This window comes from Acipenser ruthenus, chromosome 13, assembly GCF_902713425.1.
Source record: "Acipenser ruthenus chromosome 13, fAciRut3.2 maternal haplotype, whole genome shotgun sequence".
In the NCBI taxonomy this organism is placed as follows: Eukaryota; Metazoa; Chordata; class Actinopteri; order Acipenseriformes; family Acipenseridae; genus Acipenser; species Acipenser ruthenus.
In genome coordinates, this window is record NC_081201.1 from 22,382,629 (window position 1) to 22,404,221 (window position 21,593).

The 21,593-nt window shown below is 38.0% G+C and overlaps 1 protein-coding gene across 1 annotated transcript; it reads right to left on the bottom strand.

The window, feature by feature from the left end:
* Positions 1 to 4,562: 4,562 nt before the first annotated feature.
* Positions 4,563 to 21,187, bottom strand: supv3l1 (SUV3-like helicase). Its single transcript, XM_034030051.3, has 15 exons — positions 20,618 to 21,187; positions 20,023 to 20,100; positions 18,803 to 18,910; positions 17,842 to 17,956; positions 17,576 to 17,744; positions 16,201 to 16,312; positions 13,091 to 13,168; positions 12,782 to 12,873; positions 12,251 to 12,431; positions 11,076 to 11,169; positions 10,680 to 10,899; positions 9,472 to 9,552; positions 8,652 to 8,828; positions 6,536 to 6,684; positions 4,563 to 5,554 (listed from the first exon to the last, which is right to left on the bottom strand). The coding sequence occupies exons 1-15, from the start codon at positions 20,901 to 20,903 to the stop codon at positions 5,080 to 5,082; spliced, it is 2,415 nt and encodes an 804-aa protein (XP_033885942.1). The 5' UTR covers positions 20,904 to 21,187; the 3' UTR covers positions 4,563 to 5,079.
* Between the last annotated feature and the right edge of the window lie 406 nt (positions 21,188 to 21,593).

Here is a 21,593-nt window from a genome sequence, read left to right on the forward strand (position 1 = left end):
GGGGCAGGGAACAGCTGAATTAGTTTGAGGTCTCCAGCAGTTACCGATACATTTCCATGACAACCTTCAGCTAATTAAAGGAAACCAGTGAGAACAAACACACTGCACAGCACGTCTTTCTCCACCTTGTGCCTGTAATACAACTCAGTCTGGGATTTTCAGTAGTTCAGTAGTTTCCTTTGCAGAGTATTTTGGGTTTTTTTTTATTCAATGATTTCATGAACAAATATGAGCATGGTCATTCTTGCCACTGAATATATTTTAAGCAGATATATTTGCCCCAGTACTACCTTCTCAGCCTCTAAACAGTCCTGGTTTTCACTGTGTAGAACAGAGTTCCCTTCTGGGATGGTAATGTGCTATTGTTTTATTTGAATTCCTTTTCAAGCACAAAAGGGTTTCAAATATTAATATATGAGTTACTATGCATAAGGTTTCATTGATTAACATCAGGGCAGAAGAAAATGAATAGGGTCCTGGTAGTTATATTAACAGGAAATCTCTGGAAATATTTAAAGTGTAATATGCTGTCCCAAGTGTATCCTGAGGAAAGACGAATCTGTTTATGCATATAGGTGCTGTAGATGTGTTCTGTTTGTCTGTAGATACTCCTGCAGGCATGGATGTACCCAGAGCCATTTTCAGTGGATAAATAAATTTCTAGAACACCCCTCTCACACCAATACAATACATAAGACCTTTAAGGGATTACATGTGATTTTAATTCCGCACGTTGACTTCATCAGTCCATTACTGCAGCAATTAAAGGTGTATCCGCAGCCTTTCTAAGACTCATGACAGGTTTCACAGACTCTGATTACCACTAATCTTGGACTTAACCATAAGTGAGATAGTTCAAGATTAGTGATAATCAGGGTCTGAGAAAAAACTGAGTGGTCATTAAAGTTGGAATTAAAACAACATCATACATGAGAAAAAGAAGGTCCCAAAGCAGGATGAAGTTGTGAAAAAAGAAAAATAAATGAATTAAATGTGCAAAGAACCAACAGCTTTTCATCACCATTAAAATTGGAGGCAGGCTAATAAGAAAATAGATGTTAAAGTCTATAATGAATTAAAGTGAACATGTAAATTCATTGTTTGTAAGTTCATATTTTCATGTTTTCTTTCTTTTTATGACGCTGAAAATGATTTAATAAATTATCAAAGCTTTTATCTTTCTGTAAAAAAGTTGATGTGCTTGTCACTAACACAATAATTGTATGAATCTTACCTCTCACTTTTATTCACAGGTTCAAATATAGTTATAAATGAAACAAACGTGTATTTTCATTAAAACCGTGACGTACTACAGTAGAAAATTCTCAGTTTACATTTGTTATCTTCGAGGAAGTCTGTCATTGCTTTACTTCCTTCCTAGGTCATTTCATCCCAGCAGTCTTTGGGGTCATGTTTGCTTAAACATGTGTTTCTGTTAAAACTACACATCTGAGGCCTATATAGTGAATGGATGTGCATGATGGGGGAAAGATTCTGGAATGTTTTGTTAACTACAATCACTTTAAGGTTAGTCCTCAAGGTTTTATATGGTATTTTCCTAGTCTTTACAAGTTTCAAAAACATATTTTTATTGAACATTTTAATACATCTTCAAAGGCACTACAAAACAGTATTACTATGTCTTCTACTGCTTTGCCCTTGCAATGAGAACTCCACTTAGAATTCATACTTACTGTACCAATTTAGCACACTATCCCGCAATTTCAACCACTGACCAAAAGAAAGTGTGCCTAGTTGAAACCAGTCAGCCAACCTTTTACGCCCAAAGAAAATGCATTTATTTTGTGGTGGTGTTGCTGGTTGAGACCTCTCCTCTTTAATGGCAGTTTCTTGTTACCTGTCTGTTGATGTGGAATCATTTTTAGCTGCACTGCCAGCAAAGCTAGCCAGGGTTGCTATGATAACTGCATTTTTTTGGAGAATTAACCAGAAGCTGGGGTGGGGGTTGTGTAAATATTTAATATGTAATGGGATAGTTCAGGCACTGCAAAGTGTGATACTCTGCTTAACTACTGAGCTATTGCAAGAAGGAATGTGGTGCTTCACAAACGTATTATATCATTTAAGTACAACACTATTTTAATTTTTTTTTAAATGCTCTTTAAGAACTTGCTGGGTATTGGCATAGCTGGTTTATCCAAAAAGGTTGAACAGTTCCAAAACAAATTCTTAAAACACTATTAGGAAAAAATGATCGCTTGCAGGTCACATTTTCTACCACTTGCTGCTGCAGAGCGATGAAAGACTTTGAAGGTGGAAGCTTGATGCCTGCAGTTGAAACTGCCTGTAAAGACTGTGAACAACCTGGTCTCTACTACTGTAGTGTGCATAGAAGGCCATTTCACAATACTGTAAATATACAAATGATTTGTTCTGTAATTTCCAAATTGAAATGTAGCGGTCTGCAATATTATTTATTTGACAACATGCTTGTTTGTGCAGCTAGCTGTAGCAGTTTGCTATGGAGTGCTGGCTGTCTGTCTTTGCAGAGTTGCTGCCATGGCAACCTGAACCAGTTCATTCTGGATACCTTCTTACCATTAACAACGCAAGTCCCGGAGTAACTGTAAATCATGGGCATGTGAACCAAATAAGCTCAGTTACAAGCAAACAGAGTATCTGTTTTTGAGAACCACTAATTTCTGTTTGAAATGTATTTCAGAAATATTTTTGTGGGGCTAATTTTAGCTTTGGCTTGGTGCCATTAAGATATAAGGCATTACCAACTGGTAAAGTGAGGATTATTGCTTGTTAAAAACACAAACCCTAGCATTACATTTTAATTATGACAGGCTGTGACAGAGATTGTGAGAGCACTGAGTAAAGGGAACAGACTACCCTGGACTGGATGGCCCGACAGTTCATTCCCAGGGTTAAGCGGAAGTCGGCCATCTAGAAAGGGGACTGAGCGGTACACTAAATCATCGACCCAGAAGGTTAACAGTGTGGCATCTGCGGATTGGAGGAGTGGGTGCGCTCGTTAACCAAGGGGTCATGGTTGCCGGTATATAAAGGGGACGTAGTGAGGTGATCTGTTCCGTGTGATGGTTACGCTAAACCAAAAGAACCTGTAAAGAGAAAAGTACTGAATGTTTTGTCTGTCTCATCTTTAATAGAACTGTTTGTTTGTTATTAGATTACACGGCTAACACGATCCGGAGCTGTCACTTAAGGCCAGCACTAAAACCGGACAACACTGCACATTTTATCACAAATAACTTGTACTTCACCATGAGCACTACAGCACTCACTTTGGACTTGTGACTGTGTTTGTGTTTTGTGTGTATGTACTGGATTATTATTATTATTTATGGGACTGCAACCCATAATTATCCACTGTGCAATACGCATCGCTGTGTACTGCCAGCCCTTTACTGTTTGGTCATCAGACCATTTGGATTTACAAAATAAAACAGAAACCATTTCACCCATACTTTGTTGTCTGTCTTTCATTGTTGGATTACTGCACCTGCACACTAATTACCACTTTGCCACACAGCCTTTATAAGCTTCCAAAAAACAAGAATTATGAAAACTGTGTACAAAGTGTCCAAATCAGTTATCTTTATTAACTGGCTGTAAGGAACAAGAACTGGGGGTGGTGGTGAGGAAAGTCAGATTACACAGTATAAAAAAAGTTGGACAGAAAATTGAAACCAACCCAAATTGCAACATATAGTCCAAACTGTTTTTTCAGTCAGCTGTTTGTTAAGCAAATGGCATTCCAGTTATATATTCTGTAATAAAATGTGTCAAACTGCATTGAGTGAGTTCCAGTCCTGATCTACAGATGATACAGATATGATGTATAATAGGATCTGTTAGTAGGTGCTCTAGTATTCTAGACTGTACATTTTCACAAGAAAGTCTCAAAATATGAGTGAGTATGGAGCTTCATTGACCCCCAGCTTACCTGAATAAAGGCAATAACCAACAAAAAGCGGTCAGGTATACCTTCAGAACCACTGAAATACCTTCCAGATTTCTTCAGTGATCCATTCACTTAAACCTCAAGATCTTACAATCTAAATACATCAGCTTGATTTTATCTTATAACACAGCACTGTAATTGCCTACATGTCATTAGAATAGTTTACCTTTTTGGAAAACTTTGATTGAAAAGAAAGACTCTAGCACTGCAAATCTACAGGTGGAATTTTAACAGAATGATGAAGATTATGTTACAAAATACCAAAAAGAAGGTCAAGTCTAAGTGTAACTGCCATACTTTATAAATTGCCAATTGTTTTCTAGAGGATGTCCCAGGGATCAAGAGGCTAAAGCCACCTGCACCAGACTCTGAGTCACAGTTTAAAGGTTACTGAGGCTGTTATATGCCTGTCAAAGTGCTTTTGCAGAAATTGTAGTTGCCACATATTTACTGTATAAGATGATAAACTTTTATAACTTTGCAGTAGACTTTGAACACAAATGACAACTACGTTTCCTAATATGAATGCATGTTTTACAGATTGGGCGGCTCAGTGCATTATTCTACTGCAGCACTGTGTATTTTCATATTAAAATTAACAACCACGAAACACAGATCATTGACATTTATTAACCCTTTCACAAATATTATCGTGTTAGCAATATTGCATATAAAAAAGCTATTGAAGTACATTTTATTTTATAATAAAACAGTTAACAAAATCCTCACAATTAAATAGTTATGGTAGTTTATACCATCTACATTTCTGAAGATTTCACTTCTTACCTGTTTATTATCCTATCATGAGCGTTCTCAATCATTTTTTTCTATGTACATCTTTGTTTACTATGTCTATTAACTTACAGAACCCACCATTTTAGGTTTTGCAACTAGGGAGTTAATAAATGTAAACTCTATACAAAAATCATAGCCTCAGAGGGGACTGAAAATACAGCTGCATGCCCCCTGGTGGTCATTCTTTAAACAAGGCATGTGTTTGCTTGATAAACACTGTAATGATCTAAACATAAACAACAATACATAATGAACACGCACACTAGGATATAAAACAGGCAAGGAATAGAATATTATGCAAAAAGTATCTCATATATTCAGAATAATCTGTTTTACTTATTTTTCTTCTTTCCTTTCGAGTTGATTTTTCTGCCACTCCCTGCAGTTTCTTTCCAGGGGTCTTCCCCATTGGCCTGGCTAGCAGCCCACTCCCTCTGTAACTGCTCCAGCAAATCTGTACTCAACAGTCCCTCCTGCACAAGCCTGGAGCTCAGGGATCCGTCTTGCCTAGTGTCTAGTGTCCTGTAGCCCAGCATTTTGGAGCCACGGATTCTCCTTTGTCCCTGTTTTTGCTGTCTGGCTTCAGGCAATTCCTCTGCATTCAGCCCCCTGTCCTTCGGGAAGGTCCTGTGCAGAGGGATGTCGTCATCTGGGATGGCGTCTGTGCCAGTGCCGGAGGAGGTGTTTGTTTCGGAGGCTCTGATCAACCGGGTGATGTTGCGCACTCCTTCCTGAATGATGTTGTCCAGCTCTTTCTGGATGTCACGGATAAGGTTGGCGTCCGGGAACATGTCCATAAACCGGTAGCTACAGGGAGAGATGAAATGTAACATGTTAAAAAAATCGGATTATATAATCCAAATTATGCCTTGAGACAGGATGTTGGCAATTAACTTTCTCAATTGTTTATTTATATGTGTCAGGAGACGGGTGTCACTGAACCAGGACGCTGTAGCAGGCAAGCAGAGATAACACAAAACAGATGCTTCTGTAAAAAAATAAAAAGCAAGTCTGTGAAGTAACAAAAAACAATAGAACACTGTTGTAATAAATAAACAAAAAACAATGGCCAAACTGCTTTCGTCTCTCCACCACAGGTGCTCCAGCTTTTCTGGCAAAGTTCTCAATTGTGCTGACTGACACACTAAGCAGATCTGCCACAATTGCCTGCGACGCTTGTAGCTCCCTGCTACTCATTTAGCCATTACATTTTCATGTAGATGACAGGGCAGCTCCTTATCAAACTCTGCAGAACCTGCCAGTAATTTACTGCCATATATAAAAATGAGAACCTTTAGCCTACTAGCCCAACTAGGGAGAGCTTGAGGGATACTCCTAGTGTAGTTGGTGGTGTGTTCGAAAAGGGGCGACAGCCTACAATAGCTCAATAAGGTGTCCATACTGTAAAAACAATCACAGCATTTGGTAGTACTCATGCAAAGGGACCCAAGTTCTAATATAGGCACCCACAATATCATTGTTACTACTGTATTTCTGCACCTTCTGTCATTACAATGGAGGTAAAAAGAGAAAACTCCCTCGCTAACGTTTCAAAATAAGAAATAAGAACATTCCTAAAGACATAACACAAGGTGTCCTACAAGTCAAGCATCACAGGCATAATTGTTATTGGCTGTCTCTCCGTTAGGTGTGTCATTAAGCAAAGAGAAACTAATTCAGATCACTGCGATGTGTGGTGCAGACAGTTAACAGGGTGAATATCCTAACCGACATAAGATACTGCCCAACTCAAACACAACTGAGCGAACGTTTCATGAGTGTGAATACCTTAACCAGAGGTAGAGGTCCAGCGTGAGGTGAACAGCCTCCAGGTGCACCAGGTCCTTGATGTTCCGGGGGGCCACCAGCGGCCAGCGGACATGCCGGCACACCCAGTCAAAGGTCAAGGGCTCGTCTCGACTGAACTGCCTGGCAAACTGAAAAACAAGCATTGCAGGTCAGTCTGTCTTCTTGGATTGCAGAACTATAAAGAAAGGAACGAAATACGATGGCCAGAAATAATACAGGGAACGTGGTCAAATAAATGCTGATTTACAGACTCAACAGGGTTATTCATAAGTCCTGCATGACTATACGGAAGTAATTTGCTTTAAGTTTAGGTGTTTCTTTTTATTTACAAGGGATGTGATTTTTAATAGTTGTAAAAAACACACACTGACCCACCAATGGCTCCTTTATTTATTTATTTTCCAGCCGTGACCCAAATTCCCGAATTAAATAAATATGATCTCTGTTGGAATGATTTTAAACTTTTGTACATGCCTTTGTAATGGTGGGGGCACAAAACACAAAGAGATGCAGACTTCCCCCAATACACCAATTACTATGAATGCACTCATTTGTAAGCCTGCTTTGGGGTGTTTTTAAGTGTTGGGAAAACACTGTTCTAGTTGCTTTTTGTCACACATTCCCAGTGCAAAATAACATCTCAATAACTGTCCTTTGTGCCTTTGTACTTTCTCAGACAAAACTCAGCAAAAACAAATAGTAATTGGTATGCAAAAGAGACTTGTAGTCTTAGAATAAACTGTTTGAAGGTTCAGAAGTATGAGAAGGACGGTTAATAAGGTCATACAAGGTTCTGTCCACATCTATATAATGATTATATTCAAAAGAACGATTGTGAGAGCAGCATCACTAGTTTTAATACATGTTTAAAAAATAAACAGGGAAGCTGCAATCATGATCGTTCTTTCGGACCGAAAGAAAACTAATCACTTTCCCAAGCACGCTTTCTTGGTGCTGAAAGAATAACTCCCAAAACAGAATCCAGAGTACAGCACGGTATCATAGTACACACCGTCGGTGTGTAACATAGACCGAGCTGGCAGATACTAAACAACTACCGGTATAATGCAGGAAAGCTTTAGTTTAATAAACACATACAGCAGTATATCAACCCTAGATTGATCAGTAACAGTTTGTACCTCCTTACTTTGCATTCACATGGATTTCAATATTAAAGACACTGCTTACACAGTAGTAGGCTAGGCTACTGATTACTGTATTGGTACATTTTGTCAGCGTTTTGAAAGTATGTACGAAAGGTGCTCCTTTCTTATTCCACTTCCCGTTCAGCCCATTTTATTTAAGTTGAATTAACTGCCCCCCAGGTTTGTCAAGCAAGTTATATATATATATATATATATATATATATTATATATATTATATATATATATATATATATATATATATATATATATATATATATATATATATATATATATATATATATGACACTTATCCAGTTATCAAGTCGCTACAATATATTTTTATTTAAGTTATATGTTGAATAGCCTACACTATCCTGTGGTCCATTGTTTCATTTCTCCATTTAGTAGCTTATTTATATATTTGTGGGGGTGGGCATGTAACTTCGGGGATGCCAATGCTGCTGATGTGTGTTGAGCTTTGATTCTGCATTCCATGTGCTGGTTACATTTGAGTGTATACTCATCTGAGGAATATTGGTATGTGCTATACACCTATGATAGCTGCTTGGCAGGGTATTGTTAACAGTCCATTGTCGTGTAGTATTCCAATTCTGTACATTCACGCGTAGCTCTTGTGTATTTCTGCTATATTGGTATTGAATGTGCAGGTGGTTTTGCGAATTGAGCAAAAAACTGCTATTTTCCAACTTTTTTGTGCTGTGTTGGAAAATATCAATTTTTGTGCAAAAGCACTAATTTTTGCAAGGGGATTGCGCATCGCTTCGAATATCTGGGCCATGCTGTATTCCATTTAAAGGTGTAGTGTTTAAAATGCTACACTTATCTAAGTTTGAGATTTCCAGGTTGCTCATTAACAATATTGTTTTTTTAAGTTCTATACATCCGGAAGTTTAACAATCAAGCTTATTTGTGTTTCACTGTAAACGCACCTTTAAAAACGAAGTGCAGACGAAGGGCTGCTTCCTGTTGATCGGTGCAGTACAGAACACATATCTGGATCTCAGGTTCAAAGGGATGTGCTGGATCATGTCTGCTAGGAACTTAAAGTCATCAATGTTGCAGACAAAGTAGAGACCATCCACTTGCGACAAGCTCACAAATATATCCTGCAGGGGAAGAAAAAAGAAAAAAAAAATCACTTATATATACACACATGACTATCCTGAGTTTTATTTATTGATAGGGTTGAAAACTGAGATAGTTGCATAATTTGCTGAAGTCCAATTTTAGCTAGTTTATTTGATTAAAGATCATATTAAGGCAATCTATATACATAGAATAAAACATTTAAAAATATTTTACATAAGCAATAATCATGAGAGAGAGAGAGAGAACACATGTCGGGGTGTGTGTGGGATGTGTTCTATGTAGTTCCCTCTGCTCATGATATTTTTAGTACATACATTGTATTGGATACCTATCTATTCTACCATGATGAAACTTTTCTTACAACATCTTTTTCACAAGGTATTGTGTGGCTGCAAAAAACAGTTCTAGTGCAAAAGAACTTGTTTTACAGCCCATTGTGTACACAGGACACACTGGAAACAGAATGGAGTTGCAAGTCACAGTTTTATAACCTAATCTATTCTATCAATCTTAGTTTAGGAAACCTAAGGGGGTGCTCTATTTGACAAAGACTGTGTAAGATTCTTATCACAAGTTCAAAGTGCAGCATTGCAGGAAGGTTTTAGGATGGTTAAGACATTTGAAGTGGCACAATATGCTTGCTGCCATCTCAGTACTTACAATCAGATTTGACAGAGTAGCATCTGGCAGATGGTAGGCAAACATTTCAATCTGCTCAGCAGTAGGGTGCAGGCCTGCTGTCTACAATGAAAGAAACAGAAAACATGTTTAGTAAAGGAAGCCAACATGAAAATAACATTATTCAACAAGTTACAGGAAATTCAAAATAATTCAATTTTCTTACTCAGCCCATTTTTACTGAATTAGGGATGCCAGAAAAAACTAGCATAAAAAATGTGATATAGCGTTAGATTTTGAACATAATAAATGTTGATGGGATGAAAATACAGCAAGGCTTCCACTGTTTGAGCTGTTCAGGGTTCTCTCACCCCAGGCACGGATTATTATACTGGGCTGCAGGATCTGCTGCCTTGTCCTGTTCTTCTGCTTCTATTCATGCCCTTGAGTCCTAATCTGAGTGCCGAATCTAAAATAAAAACTTCAATCCGATGTTCTTATCTGTGCCTTTTTGTAGATTTACTGTTTGTTGCATCTACAGTACTATATAAAAGTGTTAAAACACCCATACTTGGATCCTATGATACTGGTGACAGCATTCATTTAGACAACAACAAAGAAACTCTCAAATTATGGCTTGAAGCAACTCCAGGGTGCTGTATATAATATTTGTATTTGTGTTGCACCTTGTTCTAGGATCAAAACATTTTAATGTGTGTTTCTGTGGACAAATACATTCTCTGTGTCACAACAAAGCGGATTCACTTGCCTATATAGACACACTGGCTTGTGATGCAATCTTTGGTACAGTAAGACAACCAGCAAGTGCGTAGGGCAATCTAATGGTTATTTTGCTGGACTTGTCTAATTAATAATAATATCTTTATTTTTAGCACCTTTCATAGTGGACCACCATCACAAAGCGCTTTACAGAGGTAGGCTGTGAACTGTGCATTATATGCAGAGTCACTTACAATAGGACATTTATTTAACATCTCATCCAAAGGATGGAGCACAAGGCAGTTAAGTGACTTGCTCAGGGTCACACAGTGAGTCAGTCAGTGGCAGAGGTGGGATTTGAACCGGTGACCTTCTGGTTATAAGCCCTGGACTTTAACCACTGGAACACACTGCCTCCAGTGCTTGGAACTTCCAGCTACAACTATTACCTTTCACCTAACCTAACCTGACCTGATTGATGTTGTGTTATTTCTTTGCTGTAATTATCCACAGTGTCCAGGCCTGCTCACCTCAATGGTGTCGACAGTGCGGCTGAGGATCTCTTTCAGCACAGGCAGGTCGTCGCGGTGCATGGTGGTCACCTCGCCCTCCTTGAACATGGAGCTGAAGCGGCCAGCCCTGCCAGCGATCTGCAGCGCCTGCGAGGTGGTGATGGTGTCCATCTCCTTCTCTCCCTTCTCGTTCACAGTGGGCTTCACCAGAGAGTTGAAGATGATGCGCTTGATACTCCTGCACAGGAGGAGACACAGATTGTACTGCTAAAAATACAAGGAACATCCATAGATTTCTTATATATTTTCCAACCAGGTAGAAAATGTTAGCTTTACATAAGTTTCATGTAACATGTTTGCATAGTTACTGAAATGAGTAGAATCCCCCAGTGGAAACGAAGTGCAGATACTCACAAATTCAATCCCATTCCTATAGCATCAGTAGCAACAAGAATCTTGCATGGGTCATCTGGGTCATTGAATTTCTTTGCTTGAGCTAATTTGGTACCTATAAAAAATAAAAAATAAAACATAATTATAATTATATATACAGCTATGGCCTAAAGTTTTGCATCACCTAGAATTTTAGGATATACTGTATATATATATATGAACATAATTTAGATATTTTATGTAACAGCATGTAATCAAAGAAACTACACAGTGATTGCAAAAGTCTACCGGAAGCCATAATAGTAGTATAGTTTTTCATGTTAGATTTCAAAAGGTCACATTTTTTGTTTTTGTTTTTCGTTAAGTACATGGAAAAATACAAAGTGGAATGCAATTTAATATGTTAACGTAACATTATTCAGCAGGTTTCATTCGACTTTATGAAGCAACATTTGTTCATTCTATAGGGTGATACAAAACTTTTGGCTATAGCTGTATATATATAGTAGCTGTATAAATATACTACAGAAAGACGTACACATTGTGAATTGATGTATAAATACATCTCATTTAGCTTCGATTGACATTTAATATATTTTTTCACCTCCCCCTTGCCTTTCTTTTTATATTTTACAGTAACTCTGCATGGTTCTGAGTTCTGTTGCTCAAATATTACATTTAATTAGGGAGCCATCAATTTTGATTTTGTATTCTGCCATACCAAAAATCTGCAGATGTGTTACAAAAAAAGAGGAAATGAAAAAGCTAAGTCTGCATTGGTTGACAGTACACTTAAAATATAGCTGTTGAAAACCCTGCAAAGATGCTTTCACATAGAGAAAATACAGTTACCGTATTTTTTTATTTTATTTTTTATAATCTGCACCAATGACTGTTAGTTATCATTCCCAAATTTTAATAATTTCAATCAGTATCCACCTGGCAACTTCTCCTGTAGAATCCTAGTTGCCAGCTCTTTTTAACTTCCTGATTTCAAAGAAAAAAATCACAGAGAAGTTGGACCAACAGATTCCTGTTAGAGAGCATCATTATAATTTATAAGAGGTTAATCCCCCATCCCCTCCCCCACCTATAATATCACTTGCATTTTCATTCACAGACTGTATACACCAAGGGGGCACTACAATACTACTGCTTCAAAGACTACTTCAATTAGCACTGCTAATGTCCTTTACCAGGAGGTAGACTGCCATATATGACTGCACACTCCAAGCCCCTGGCCTCAATCTGCCTGCTGATGGAGTAAATGTCGTTCTTATTGAAGCACACCACACAGTCTCCAGGGTGCAGGTTATCGAGGGACTCAACTGCGTGGTCCAGCACAGTCATGGACGTCAGCCTCTTGTAGTTTCTAATCTAATGAATGAAAAGAGATTGACTCTTCAGTATTTAACAAATGCACACAAACCTACTAAAGTAGGGGAATTGTAGATTGTATTAGATACATTTACAGTGGTGTTTCAACAAAACTATTCATCTCAAATGTATAAAACTCCAGGAGACACTGATATGGGTATCTTGAGCTGGTCACAGAAAATATCCCATTTTTGTTTGTTGTCAAAAGCTTCAATCCTGACCTGTCACTGCAATTTAGTCCATGATTTGTCCCTATCAGATTTTGTGATATGAACTGTGGATTTGAACTCTGGCCTCCAAACTCTGTATAATGCATAATCTTTGGTTTTAATTGCTCAGCTGACACCTACCTCCACTTCCTCCCCTGTAGAGTACATGAGCTCCGTAACAAAGTCAATGGCAGCAGCTTCCCCACATACGTGAATCTCTTCAGCACACAACCCTGTTTCAATGGGAACACATCACTGTTTCAATGGGAACACATCACTATTACTATGACTGTAAACAATACTTTATAGAAATACTTTACGTAGTCCAGACTTTTCTTTTCAGAAAAAGACGACAATTACTTTTTTCATGTGCAAACCTTTTTAATATCTCACAACTATGGTTCTTTGTCTGAATGCTTCAGCCAACTGGGAGATCTGTTCCCAACATACCTAAAAGCGCTCTTGTCCAAGCCCACCCTCTGGAAAGATCTCTGATCATTTGGATTTCATCGATAACAGCGACTTCATCTGGGAAAACAGACATATTCATAGTAATACAAAAATAAAATATGCTGCATAACCTTCATATTTAATTTATTAGGACAACTTGGCACAACACATACAGTACAGTACTATACACTGATCAGATCTTAATTTGAATATTGTTTTTTTAATCTCGTTATTACCCCATACCAGGTGACCATTTATTATTATTTATGACAGTTTCTGCTCGAGCTGTGTAGAATTTGTGTAATGAGGCCAGTATAAAAATGACCACTTGTGGTGTGCAATGATAACGTGTTTCCATTGCAAATCTTTAACAAACTCACTATTTTAAACTGGCCTTATTATACACATTCCACCTTGCTCAGGCTTGCTCAAAGACCGCGCCAAAGGTAAAATATGATGGTGAATCTGACTATTACAAAAACTCTTGCATGAGGCAATGCAGAACACTCTTAAAAGTGACTATTAGTCCTCTGTAGTGGTTCAATCGGCACCCTAATTTCGTATTCGATTATCGTATAGGCATTTATCAACGATAATGAATGCATTGACTTTTTATTATTCAAAATAAAGAACAAACATTAGTTTAACAGAAGGTCCAATAACTAAAAACACTGTTGTGCATAATTGTTAAACAAAAAGGCATTCAAATTTGAACACTTAAAAAAGAAATACAAAGGACTTGAGTTTTTAACAACTATAAAGAATATGCATGTGTCCCCATCAGATGTCCCTTTAACCGCCGTGGTTATATTGATACCTAAAACCACCGCAGGCAGTCATTATGAAGGTTACATTTTAAACAACATCAATATTAAAATGAAAGACAAACATATCGAATACAACTCAAAAGTTTTATTGAAGCACGTCATATCAAACATCTTCACAGCCGAAACACTGTATTTAAATGAACAATTAAACATAAAAGGGTTTATTTTCTAACTTACCACTATAAAGCACTACTTCAAAAAAATGAAAAACTATAATAAAATAAACATTTCAAAAGAAATTAGTTTGTGAACAGGTACATACAAAACAAATGTATTTTGTAATTTAAAACGAAAGTAACTCTGCGTGTGTCACTCTGTAGCACAGAATCCAGGTTGAGCTGCTGCATCCTGCTGCTTTGCAGTTTTCTGATTGAAATGTTTCTGCCAAAGTGCCGTGGCTAGATTCAAGATGAAATCTCTCCTACTGATATTTTACCTGGTGCATTCCTTGTACAAAACGAAGGAATTGGTGGCTGGCATGTCCAGTAGAGATAACAACAGGATTGTATATTAAAAAAAAAAAAAAAAAAAAAAAGATTATTGTAGGTTATTGTGACAGAAATACAATGAGTTCTGGTGATAAATCTTCCTCCCGACCTGTGAGGGCGCTAAAGAACGGGAGGAGAAGTATCTGGAAGGGCTGGCCTGACAGTTCGTTTCCGGGACCGGAAAGTGGGTCAGCCTGGAAGGAAGCGAGACTCTGTTGTAAGACCGTATTGATTTGACAGGTAAACAAGGGGCAGCTGCAAGTAATAAGGCAGCTGCAACCGTTTACCTAGATATCATGCGGGATTACATATAGGGGCCAGGGTAACGCTGTTCTTTTCCTTCGTTTGGGTTAAGCCAAGGACCGAGAAGGACGGTATTGTGAAGTGCTGTATTACTCTGTAAAGAGTTGAGTGTGTGTGTGTTTTTTGTTTGTTTATTGCTGTACAATAACTGTCTGTGTTTTTGAAACCACCAGACAGCTAAAGCACATCCGGAGCTGTCGCCGTGGGCCAGCACAAACCGGATCACCACCTCACAACTGTCACCGAATAAAAAGTGTATTCATTCACCACCAGCACGACTGCACGCACCCGGGACGGGTGAACGTGTTTTTGTTTTCTTTATTCAGGACTGTAACCTGTCGTTTTCATCCCCGCGCTCTACACATCGTTGTGTATTGCCGGGGCTTATTATTTACGGTCGCTAGACCAGGATTTAAAATAAATAAAAACATTTGTCACTGGATTACCGTTGTCTGCCTGTCACTCCTGCACCGCATCACCGCTACACCTGTTCCCCTTACTAACCACTTTGCCACAGTTATATTCAAAATAAAAACGCGTATTGTAAAGGGTAGTCAAAGTTCCTGCCACGGCAGTCATATTGACGGTTTTCACTTTTAAAATTTTAATTGTGTGTGTGAAAGATACGTGGTTGTCTGTTCTTGACTTTTCCTAATACATGTATTAAATACCCTGATCGCAAAAATAAAAATGTTATAATCCCCTCTACCTAAAACCGTCACTTTGACTGCCTTTTACAATACATGTTTTTACTCTGAATATAACCTACAATATTCTGTTTTTTATTAAATATACAAGCCTGTTATCTCTACTGCCACGGACCTGGCAGCCACCGATTCCTTCCTTTTGTACAAGGAACGTACCAGGGAAAATATCAGGAGATGTCATCTTGAACAGCGCTGCGGCAGAAACATCTCCACCACAAAACTGCAAAGCAGCAGGCTGCTGCAGCTCAACTTGGATTCAGTGCTACACAGAGTAACACACACAGAGAAAACATGTTACTTTCGTTTTAAATAAAAAAAAATACACTTGTTTTTAGTTTTGTATGTACATATACCTGTTTACACACTAGTTTCTTTTGAAATGTTTATTTTATTTTCATTTTTTATTTTTATTTTTTTAAGTAGTGCTTTATAGTGGTAAGTTGGAAAATCAACCCTTTAATGTTTAATTGTTCATTTAAATACGGTGTTTCGTCTGTGTTTTTTCAGCAGATATTTAAAAAGAAAAGAGGGGACCCAGAGGTGAAAAAAGATAGGACAAGCCTGGTTCATTAACAATGTGAAAACTGTAATGGAGTTCAGTCTCAAAGCAGCAGTTCAATGACAGCCTTGTATTGGCTAGCTACCTGACTACAATGGGGTCCACTCAATCTTGTAGGTTTTTGGCACAGCCGGGTATTTTCTGCTCTTCCTCTCCCCCATTTCCTGCAGATCTATAGTGTGCTTGACAGGTCTCAGAGATTGCTGTTCAAAGAAGAGGTACTTACATGGAGTGGTGACGCTGCACATTTCTATTGTACAAGCAACGTGACTAGACTGCTTTCCTTCTGGGTTGACGAAGGTTCGCTCTTCTCCTGTCACCAGGTCACAAGGCACATTCTGAAACAAGCACAAAGCAAGCGATCAGGATCCTTTAAAAGCACCATGACCGAGGTCCATGGTTTATAAATGCAGATTATACAAGTGCTTATTGAAGAAACGTTTCAACTAGTACTTTTTATTTCAGAGGTGTTTTATTATAATGTAGGAGTTATTATCCTGCAAATATGAAGTCAGTAGCTCTCTGAGGCTTTGACAGTGTACCAATGGCAGCATTGTAAAAGTTCTCCACAAGATTATGGTCATTATTACTGGAAACCAAAAAGTCACATTGACCACAATAAGACACACAGCATATGTCATGGGTCAAAATGAAGGGTATTGTTAAATATTGCTTGAGGAGTTTCCATTAATACAAAAAATATGAAGGCTTCTGAAATGGTTATGAGATACTGTATGAGCAATAGACAATGGAGGTGTATTGTGTTCATCTAAATAGTGTCAGACCCTAATACCGGTACAGCTGACCATGGGGAGTGTGTTGTGTCCTTTAATAAAGATGCTTTATAATTTAATCTGTAAAGCGTCTTATAATTGTATATATTTCTTCAGAATTAATGTTAAGGAAACTTCACTATGCAAATTCAGGCACACAATGTACTTCCACTTTTACAAGGCAAAACCCCCTGAAAACCAAACTTTCCACATTTTATTAGCTTCAGTGCCATTCTCGCCTCATGATGGTGCTATTATACTTTAATTACAAATACATATTCTCTGAAAAAGAAGTCTGAAAAATCACCTCCAGCTTTACAGACGCTTTCAGTGTTGTCAGTGCTGGGCAAGTTCCAACTTTCAGACTGATTTACTCTGTGTCATTTAGCTGTTCCACAGTTTCAATAAAAACACTCAATCCAGCTAAGTGAATTAGTAAAATGTTTCGGCTACTGCCTTCTTCAGTACACTAGATGAAGTACACTGAAGAAGACACTCGCCGAAATATTTCTACTTGTCTTAGTTTTACCAATAAATCTGTTTTGTAGGTGCAGGTAATGGCAAGGTAATGGTAAAGTTGATCAATGAGTATCGGAAAATCAATTCTATCTGGCATGAAAGTGTAATGTATTAATGCTTGTTTCATACTATTTCTATGTTAATCTAAATAGTGACTCAAAGAAGCAATTGATTTCACAGTGTTCATAAGATCCATTTTCCTAATGACTATAGCATGGAATACATGCTTAGCATATATAAGGATAGCAAATAGACTAAACATCCTGAGTTACAGCACACAAGCAGACATCTGTGGAATGACATACTGACAGCATTGTTACTCTTTTCAAAGATCTCATGTGCCAGCAGCTTTAGGGGACCACAATACACGCCGGACTTGGCTGTTAAATATCTCTGGATAGCATGGTGCGTTTTCCCACTGTTTGTGGGACCGGCATGAAAAATGATCTTCCTCTGAATAGCTCTGGCTTCTGGATACCTACAGCAAACAAGAAACAGCAGGTTATCCATTATTCAGTGTGCTGATTTTGCTCGGAACACCCCATCCTTCTCTCCCAGCTTCTGCACAAACCTACCAATTAGCTGGCACACGTAGGTCACTGATTTTACGGAGGTCCTCCATGCAGTCCAGCATTGGGAAGATCTGCTTGGCATGTCTCATGAAATAGGGGTAAAGATCATCTACATGACCTGGGATGAAGACATGTATTAGAAATCAGCAATATACTAGTTTAAATGACCTATACTATATGTTTATATTTTCGGATTCTGTACTGTATTAGGTTTTTATAGTGTTGTTAAGAGGGGTTTGTAAGCTGTACCTACAAAGCAAAGCACCTGTACTCAGAAATAGAAGTCCTCTTATTCGGAAGGCCTCTGTCATTCACTTATTAGGATTATTGGCTGGGTATTTCTAACGGAAAGCCAATTGATGCAATGCAGATTCTTATCAACATACTATTGAATTTGTAGCAGAGTTGGTGATTCTGCTACAGTATATGTCAATATTCTAAACATACATGGTTATAAATGCTGCGTAGTGCAGGGCTGTCCAATCACAGTGCTGGAGGGCCATTCCACTCCAGGTTTAACAGGGAAAATTAGATCATTAACTCATTCAGGGTCTGGATGGAGGTTCAGTTGGTTCCATTAAACAATTTACAACAGGGCTGGAACAAAGACCAGGAGTGGAAGAGCCAACTTTAGCCACCCCTGGTGTAGTCCAATTGTGTCACCACTCTACTTTCCGCCTGAGAACTCGTTAACTCAGATTGGGATAGTTGAGTAATCTTCAACATATGGAATTCCCAGAAGCATAATGAGATTAATTCTATATGTTTTAATAACAGCCTTTGAGGCTGAAATTAGATAATCGAGTAATAAATAATAAATTTGCACATAAGGAACGACTGAGTTACCTGACCCTGAAGGAAATCTTTACATTGTTTATTTTTTCTTTATGTAAATAAACTTTATCAGTTTGCACCACACCAGGCTCTTTCTACAGTGTTACGTATTTTTTTCTTTCCCACTAACCTGCGCCACAGCAGAAATCATTTAAAATGATATGTAAGTCGGCTCCAAGCGCATCCGATTCAAGAACATATTTTCTAAAGCTGATAAATGCTTGATGGAAGAGGCGAGCTGTAAAAGAAGACTAGATGCAGATAAAGGCACCTAACAACTTTGTTAAGTCCTATTCCAACTGGATACTGTGCATACTGTACAGAGGGACAGGCACATTCACATATACCCAGACTCTGAGTCTCTCAAATACTAAGTTGGAAAACCTTTGCTAAGTTTCATCAGAGTTGGGTAAGTGGATTTGTAAAATTATTTAACAAAATAAAAAAAATAAAAAAACACAAGTTCAACAACCGCAAATGTTAAAATGTTTGCTCAGTATTAAACTTTTCAGATTTTGGTTATTGACAAATATTGCATGACAGTTTCTCTATGGCTGGTTTCCTTTTTTTTGTAAGCTGTTTCAAACATGCATAGTACAAATAGACAGGGAGATCACCAGAGGGAAAGTGCACAAACTATTGGTAATGTCTGTTGCATTACTATGCAGGTTAATGCATTTCATCTCAACTGGTAAGTAATGGATGGCTATGTTATTGACTACAATATTTCCACAGGGGAGATGCTGTTAATAGGCTTAATGCAGAACCCATTGGGTTTACCCAACTAAGACCCTATTGCCTCAAAATATCTCATCAAGCACCAGGCCAATAGCAACAATAATTATTATTGCAAGACTTGAAACCAAATTTACAAATAGAAGTTTGAAAAAACTGTCAAAACACTTCATATCCTGCCAGGTTGCCCTGAAAGTAGTTCACAAGATGAGAGGTTGAGGGTTGTAGTATATGACATGCAATTCAAGTAGTAGGTGTAGGTCATTTTATAGGAGACTGTGTGGTCCAGTGGTTAAAGAAAAGGGCTTGTAACCAGGAGGTCCCCGGTTCAAATCCCACCTCAACCACGGACTCATTGTGTGACCCTAAGCAAGTCACTTAACCTCCTCGTGCTCTGTCTTTTGGGTGAGATGTAATTGTAAGTGACGCTGCAGCTGATGCATAGTTCACACACCCTAGTCTCTGTAAGTCGCCTTGGATAAAGGCGTCTGCTAAAAAAACAAATAATAATAATAATAATAATAATAATAATAATAATAATAATTGTGACCTGTTTTTTTATTATTTATTTTAAAACGAGTAATCGTTATGCAGCTACAAGTTTACTTTACTTACCGTCTAAACCATTCTCTGCAGCCAGTCTCTGCATTTCCTTCCTTTTGTAGAATCTGTTTAAAACCTTAAGCACTTCACCTGCAAAAAAAGGAATCACCAGCCTTACTACTGCACCCAAAAGACGTGTCATTTGTACATGAACGATAGGAAAAAACAGGTACAAAAACTGCTGTGTCACACAATCCAATCCTGTTTAAGTTAATAGTAAATATCCGTATATATTCAGGGCATTCTACTACAGAAGAAACCAGACTTTTCTGGCTGTCTAGTTCGTTTACATTCTTTAAAATGTAGTTTTACCTACAGGTGGGCAAGATTTCTCCCAACTTAAACTTTCATTTCCAACATGAATCATACAAGCTTCAGTTAAAACTTGCAACAGTAGGAGGTTATGTCATTGCACTACATGCCGAATAACTTTATTCAGATAACTTGACTTAAGGCTTCAGCTCAAAATACAAGAACCAGAGTGACCCTATTGTAAAAGAAAACAATACCTTTAGTCGGTGGATAATAATAATAATAATAATAATAATAATAATAATAATAATAATAATAATAATAATAATAATGTACTCAAATCTCAACGCCTTACTTTTATCTAGCGGCTGGGTGAGCTCCGCTCCGATGGATCCTTCTCCGTTGTCGGTAGCTTTTACGTGCAGTGGTACAAAGAGAGAAGTATCTGGAGGTTTGGCGGCGCTGCTTGAAGACGCATTTCGGCAGGAGATGAAGCCAGAAGCCCCAGTCTCGCCAGTACAATGTCGCTGTACAGCTGAAGCCCCTGCGCTGCCCTTACCGAGCACAGCAACGGTGCTGCGGAGACATCTTGCCCGGTTTGGAGCACGAGACAGCAAAAACAGGCACCGTTTTAAAGACATGGCTTATTAAATAAATGAAATAAATGATCGCCAGCTTAGGTGTATCTATTCTATCTAATATTTTATCCATGTAAGGGTTTGTTTCGATAAAATACAAGATACATTGTGTTCAATAAACTGTTAACCACATTCTAACTGCTAAGGACGGTCAACATAAGTTTCATTTCGACAACGTGGAAAAGGACCCCATGTGCTCCAAAGCGCTCTGAACAATTGCCTTAACAAAATTGTTAGAATGTATTTTTAAAAATGGATTCAGTCAAGCATGTAAACCAAAGTATAACAAGACATGTTATTATGTCATGTATAATAGTATTTTAAGTCCCTTGTGTTGTTATTAATAAAAAAAAAGCCTGTGGGTTGTTGTTGTTTTTTTGGATAACAGTACGAGTCGACTCAATTATGCTGGAAACAAAGGACCCAAGGGGTCGAAGTTCTTACATGTCAATTTCTTTCTGGTGTTATGTGCCCAGGAGCGCTGTAAGCCGCTAAACATGCATTCGGTTGCTATTGTGTTAAACGTGTTAATAAAACGAGGCCAGGATCAACATCTGTTTACTATAGTTTTAAAAAATGCTTTAACCAGAGTCCTCGCTACACTGTTACAACATGATTACCATAAAAAAAGCCTTTCACAGAGTTAAGAAATCGAAAAGTAGGGTATGCTATGATAAACCTAAGTACTACAAT

Excerpts from the sequence above, each read along its gene's own strand:
- supv3l1 (XM_034030051.3), bottom strand. The coding sequence starts at position 20,903 with ATGTCTTTAAAACGGTGCCTGTTTTTGCTGTCTCGTGCTCCAAACCGG. Across the intron at positions 12,874-13,090 it reads TTGGACAAGAGCGCTTTTAG|GGTTGTGTGCTGAAGAGATT; the intron begins GTATGTTGGGAA and ends CCATTGAAACAG. Across the intron at positions 8,829-9,471 it reads CTACTCTGTCAAATCTGATT|GATATATTTGTGAGCTTGTC; the intron begins GTAAGTACTGAG and ends CTTCCCCTGCAG.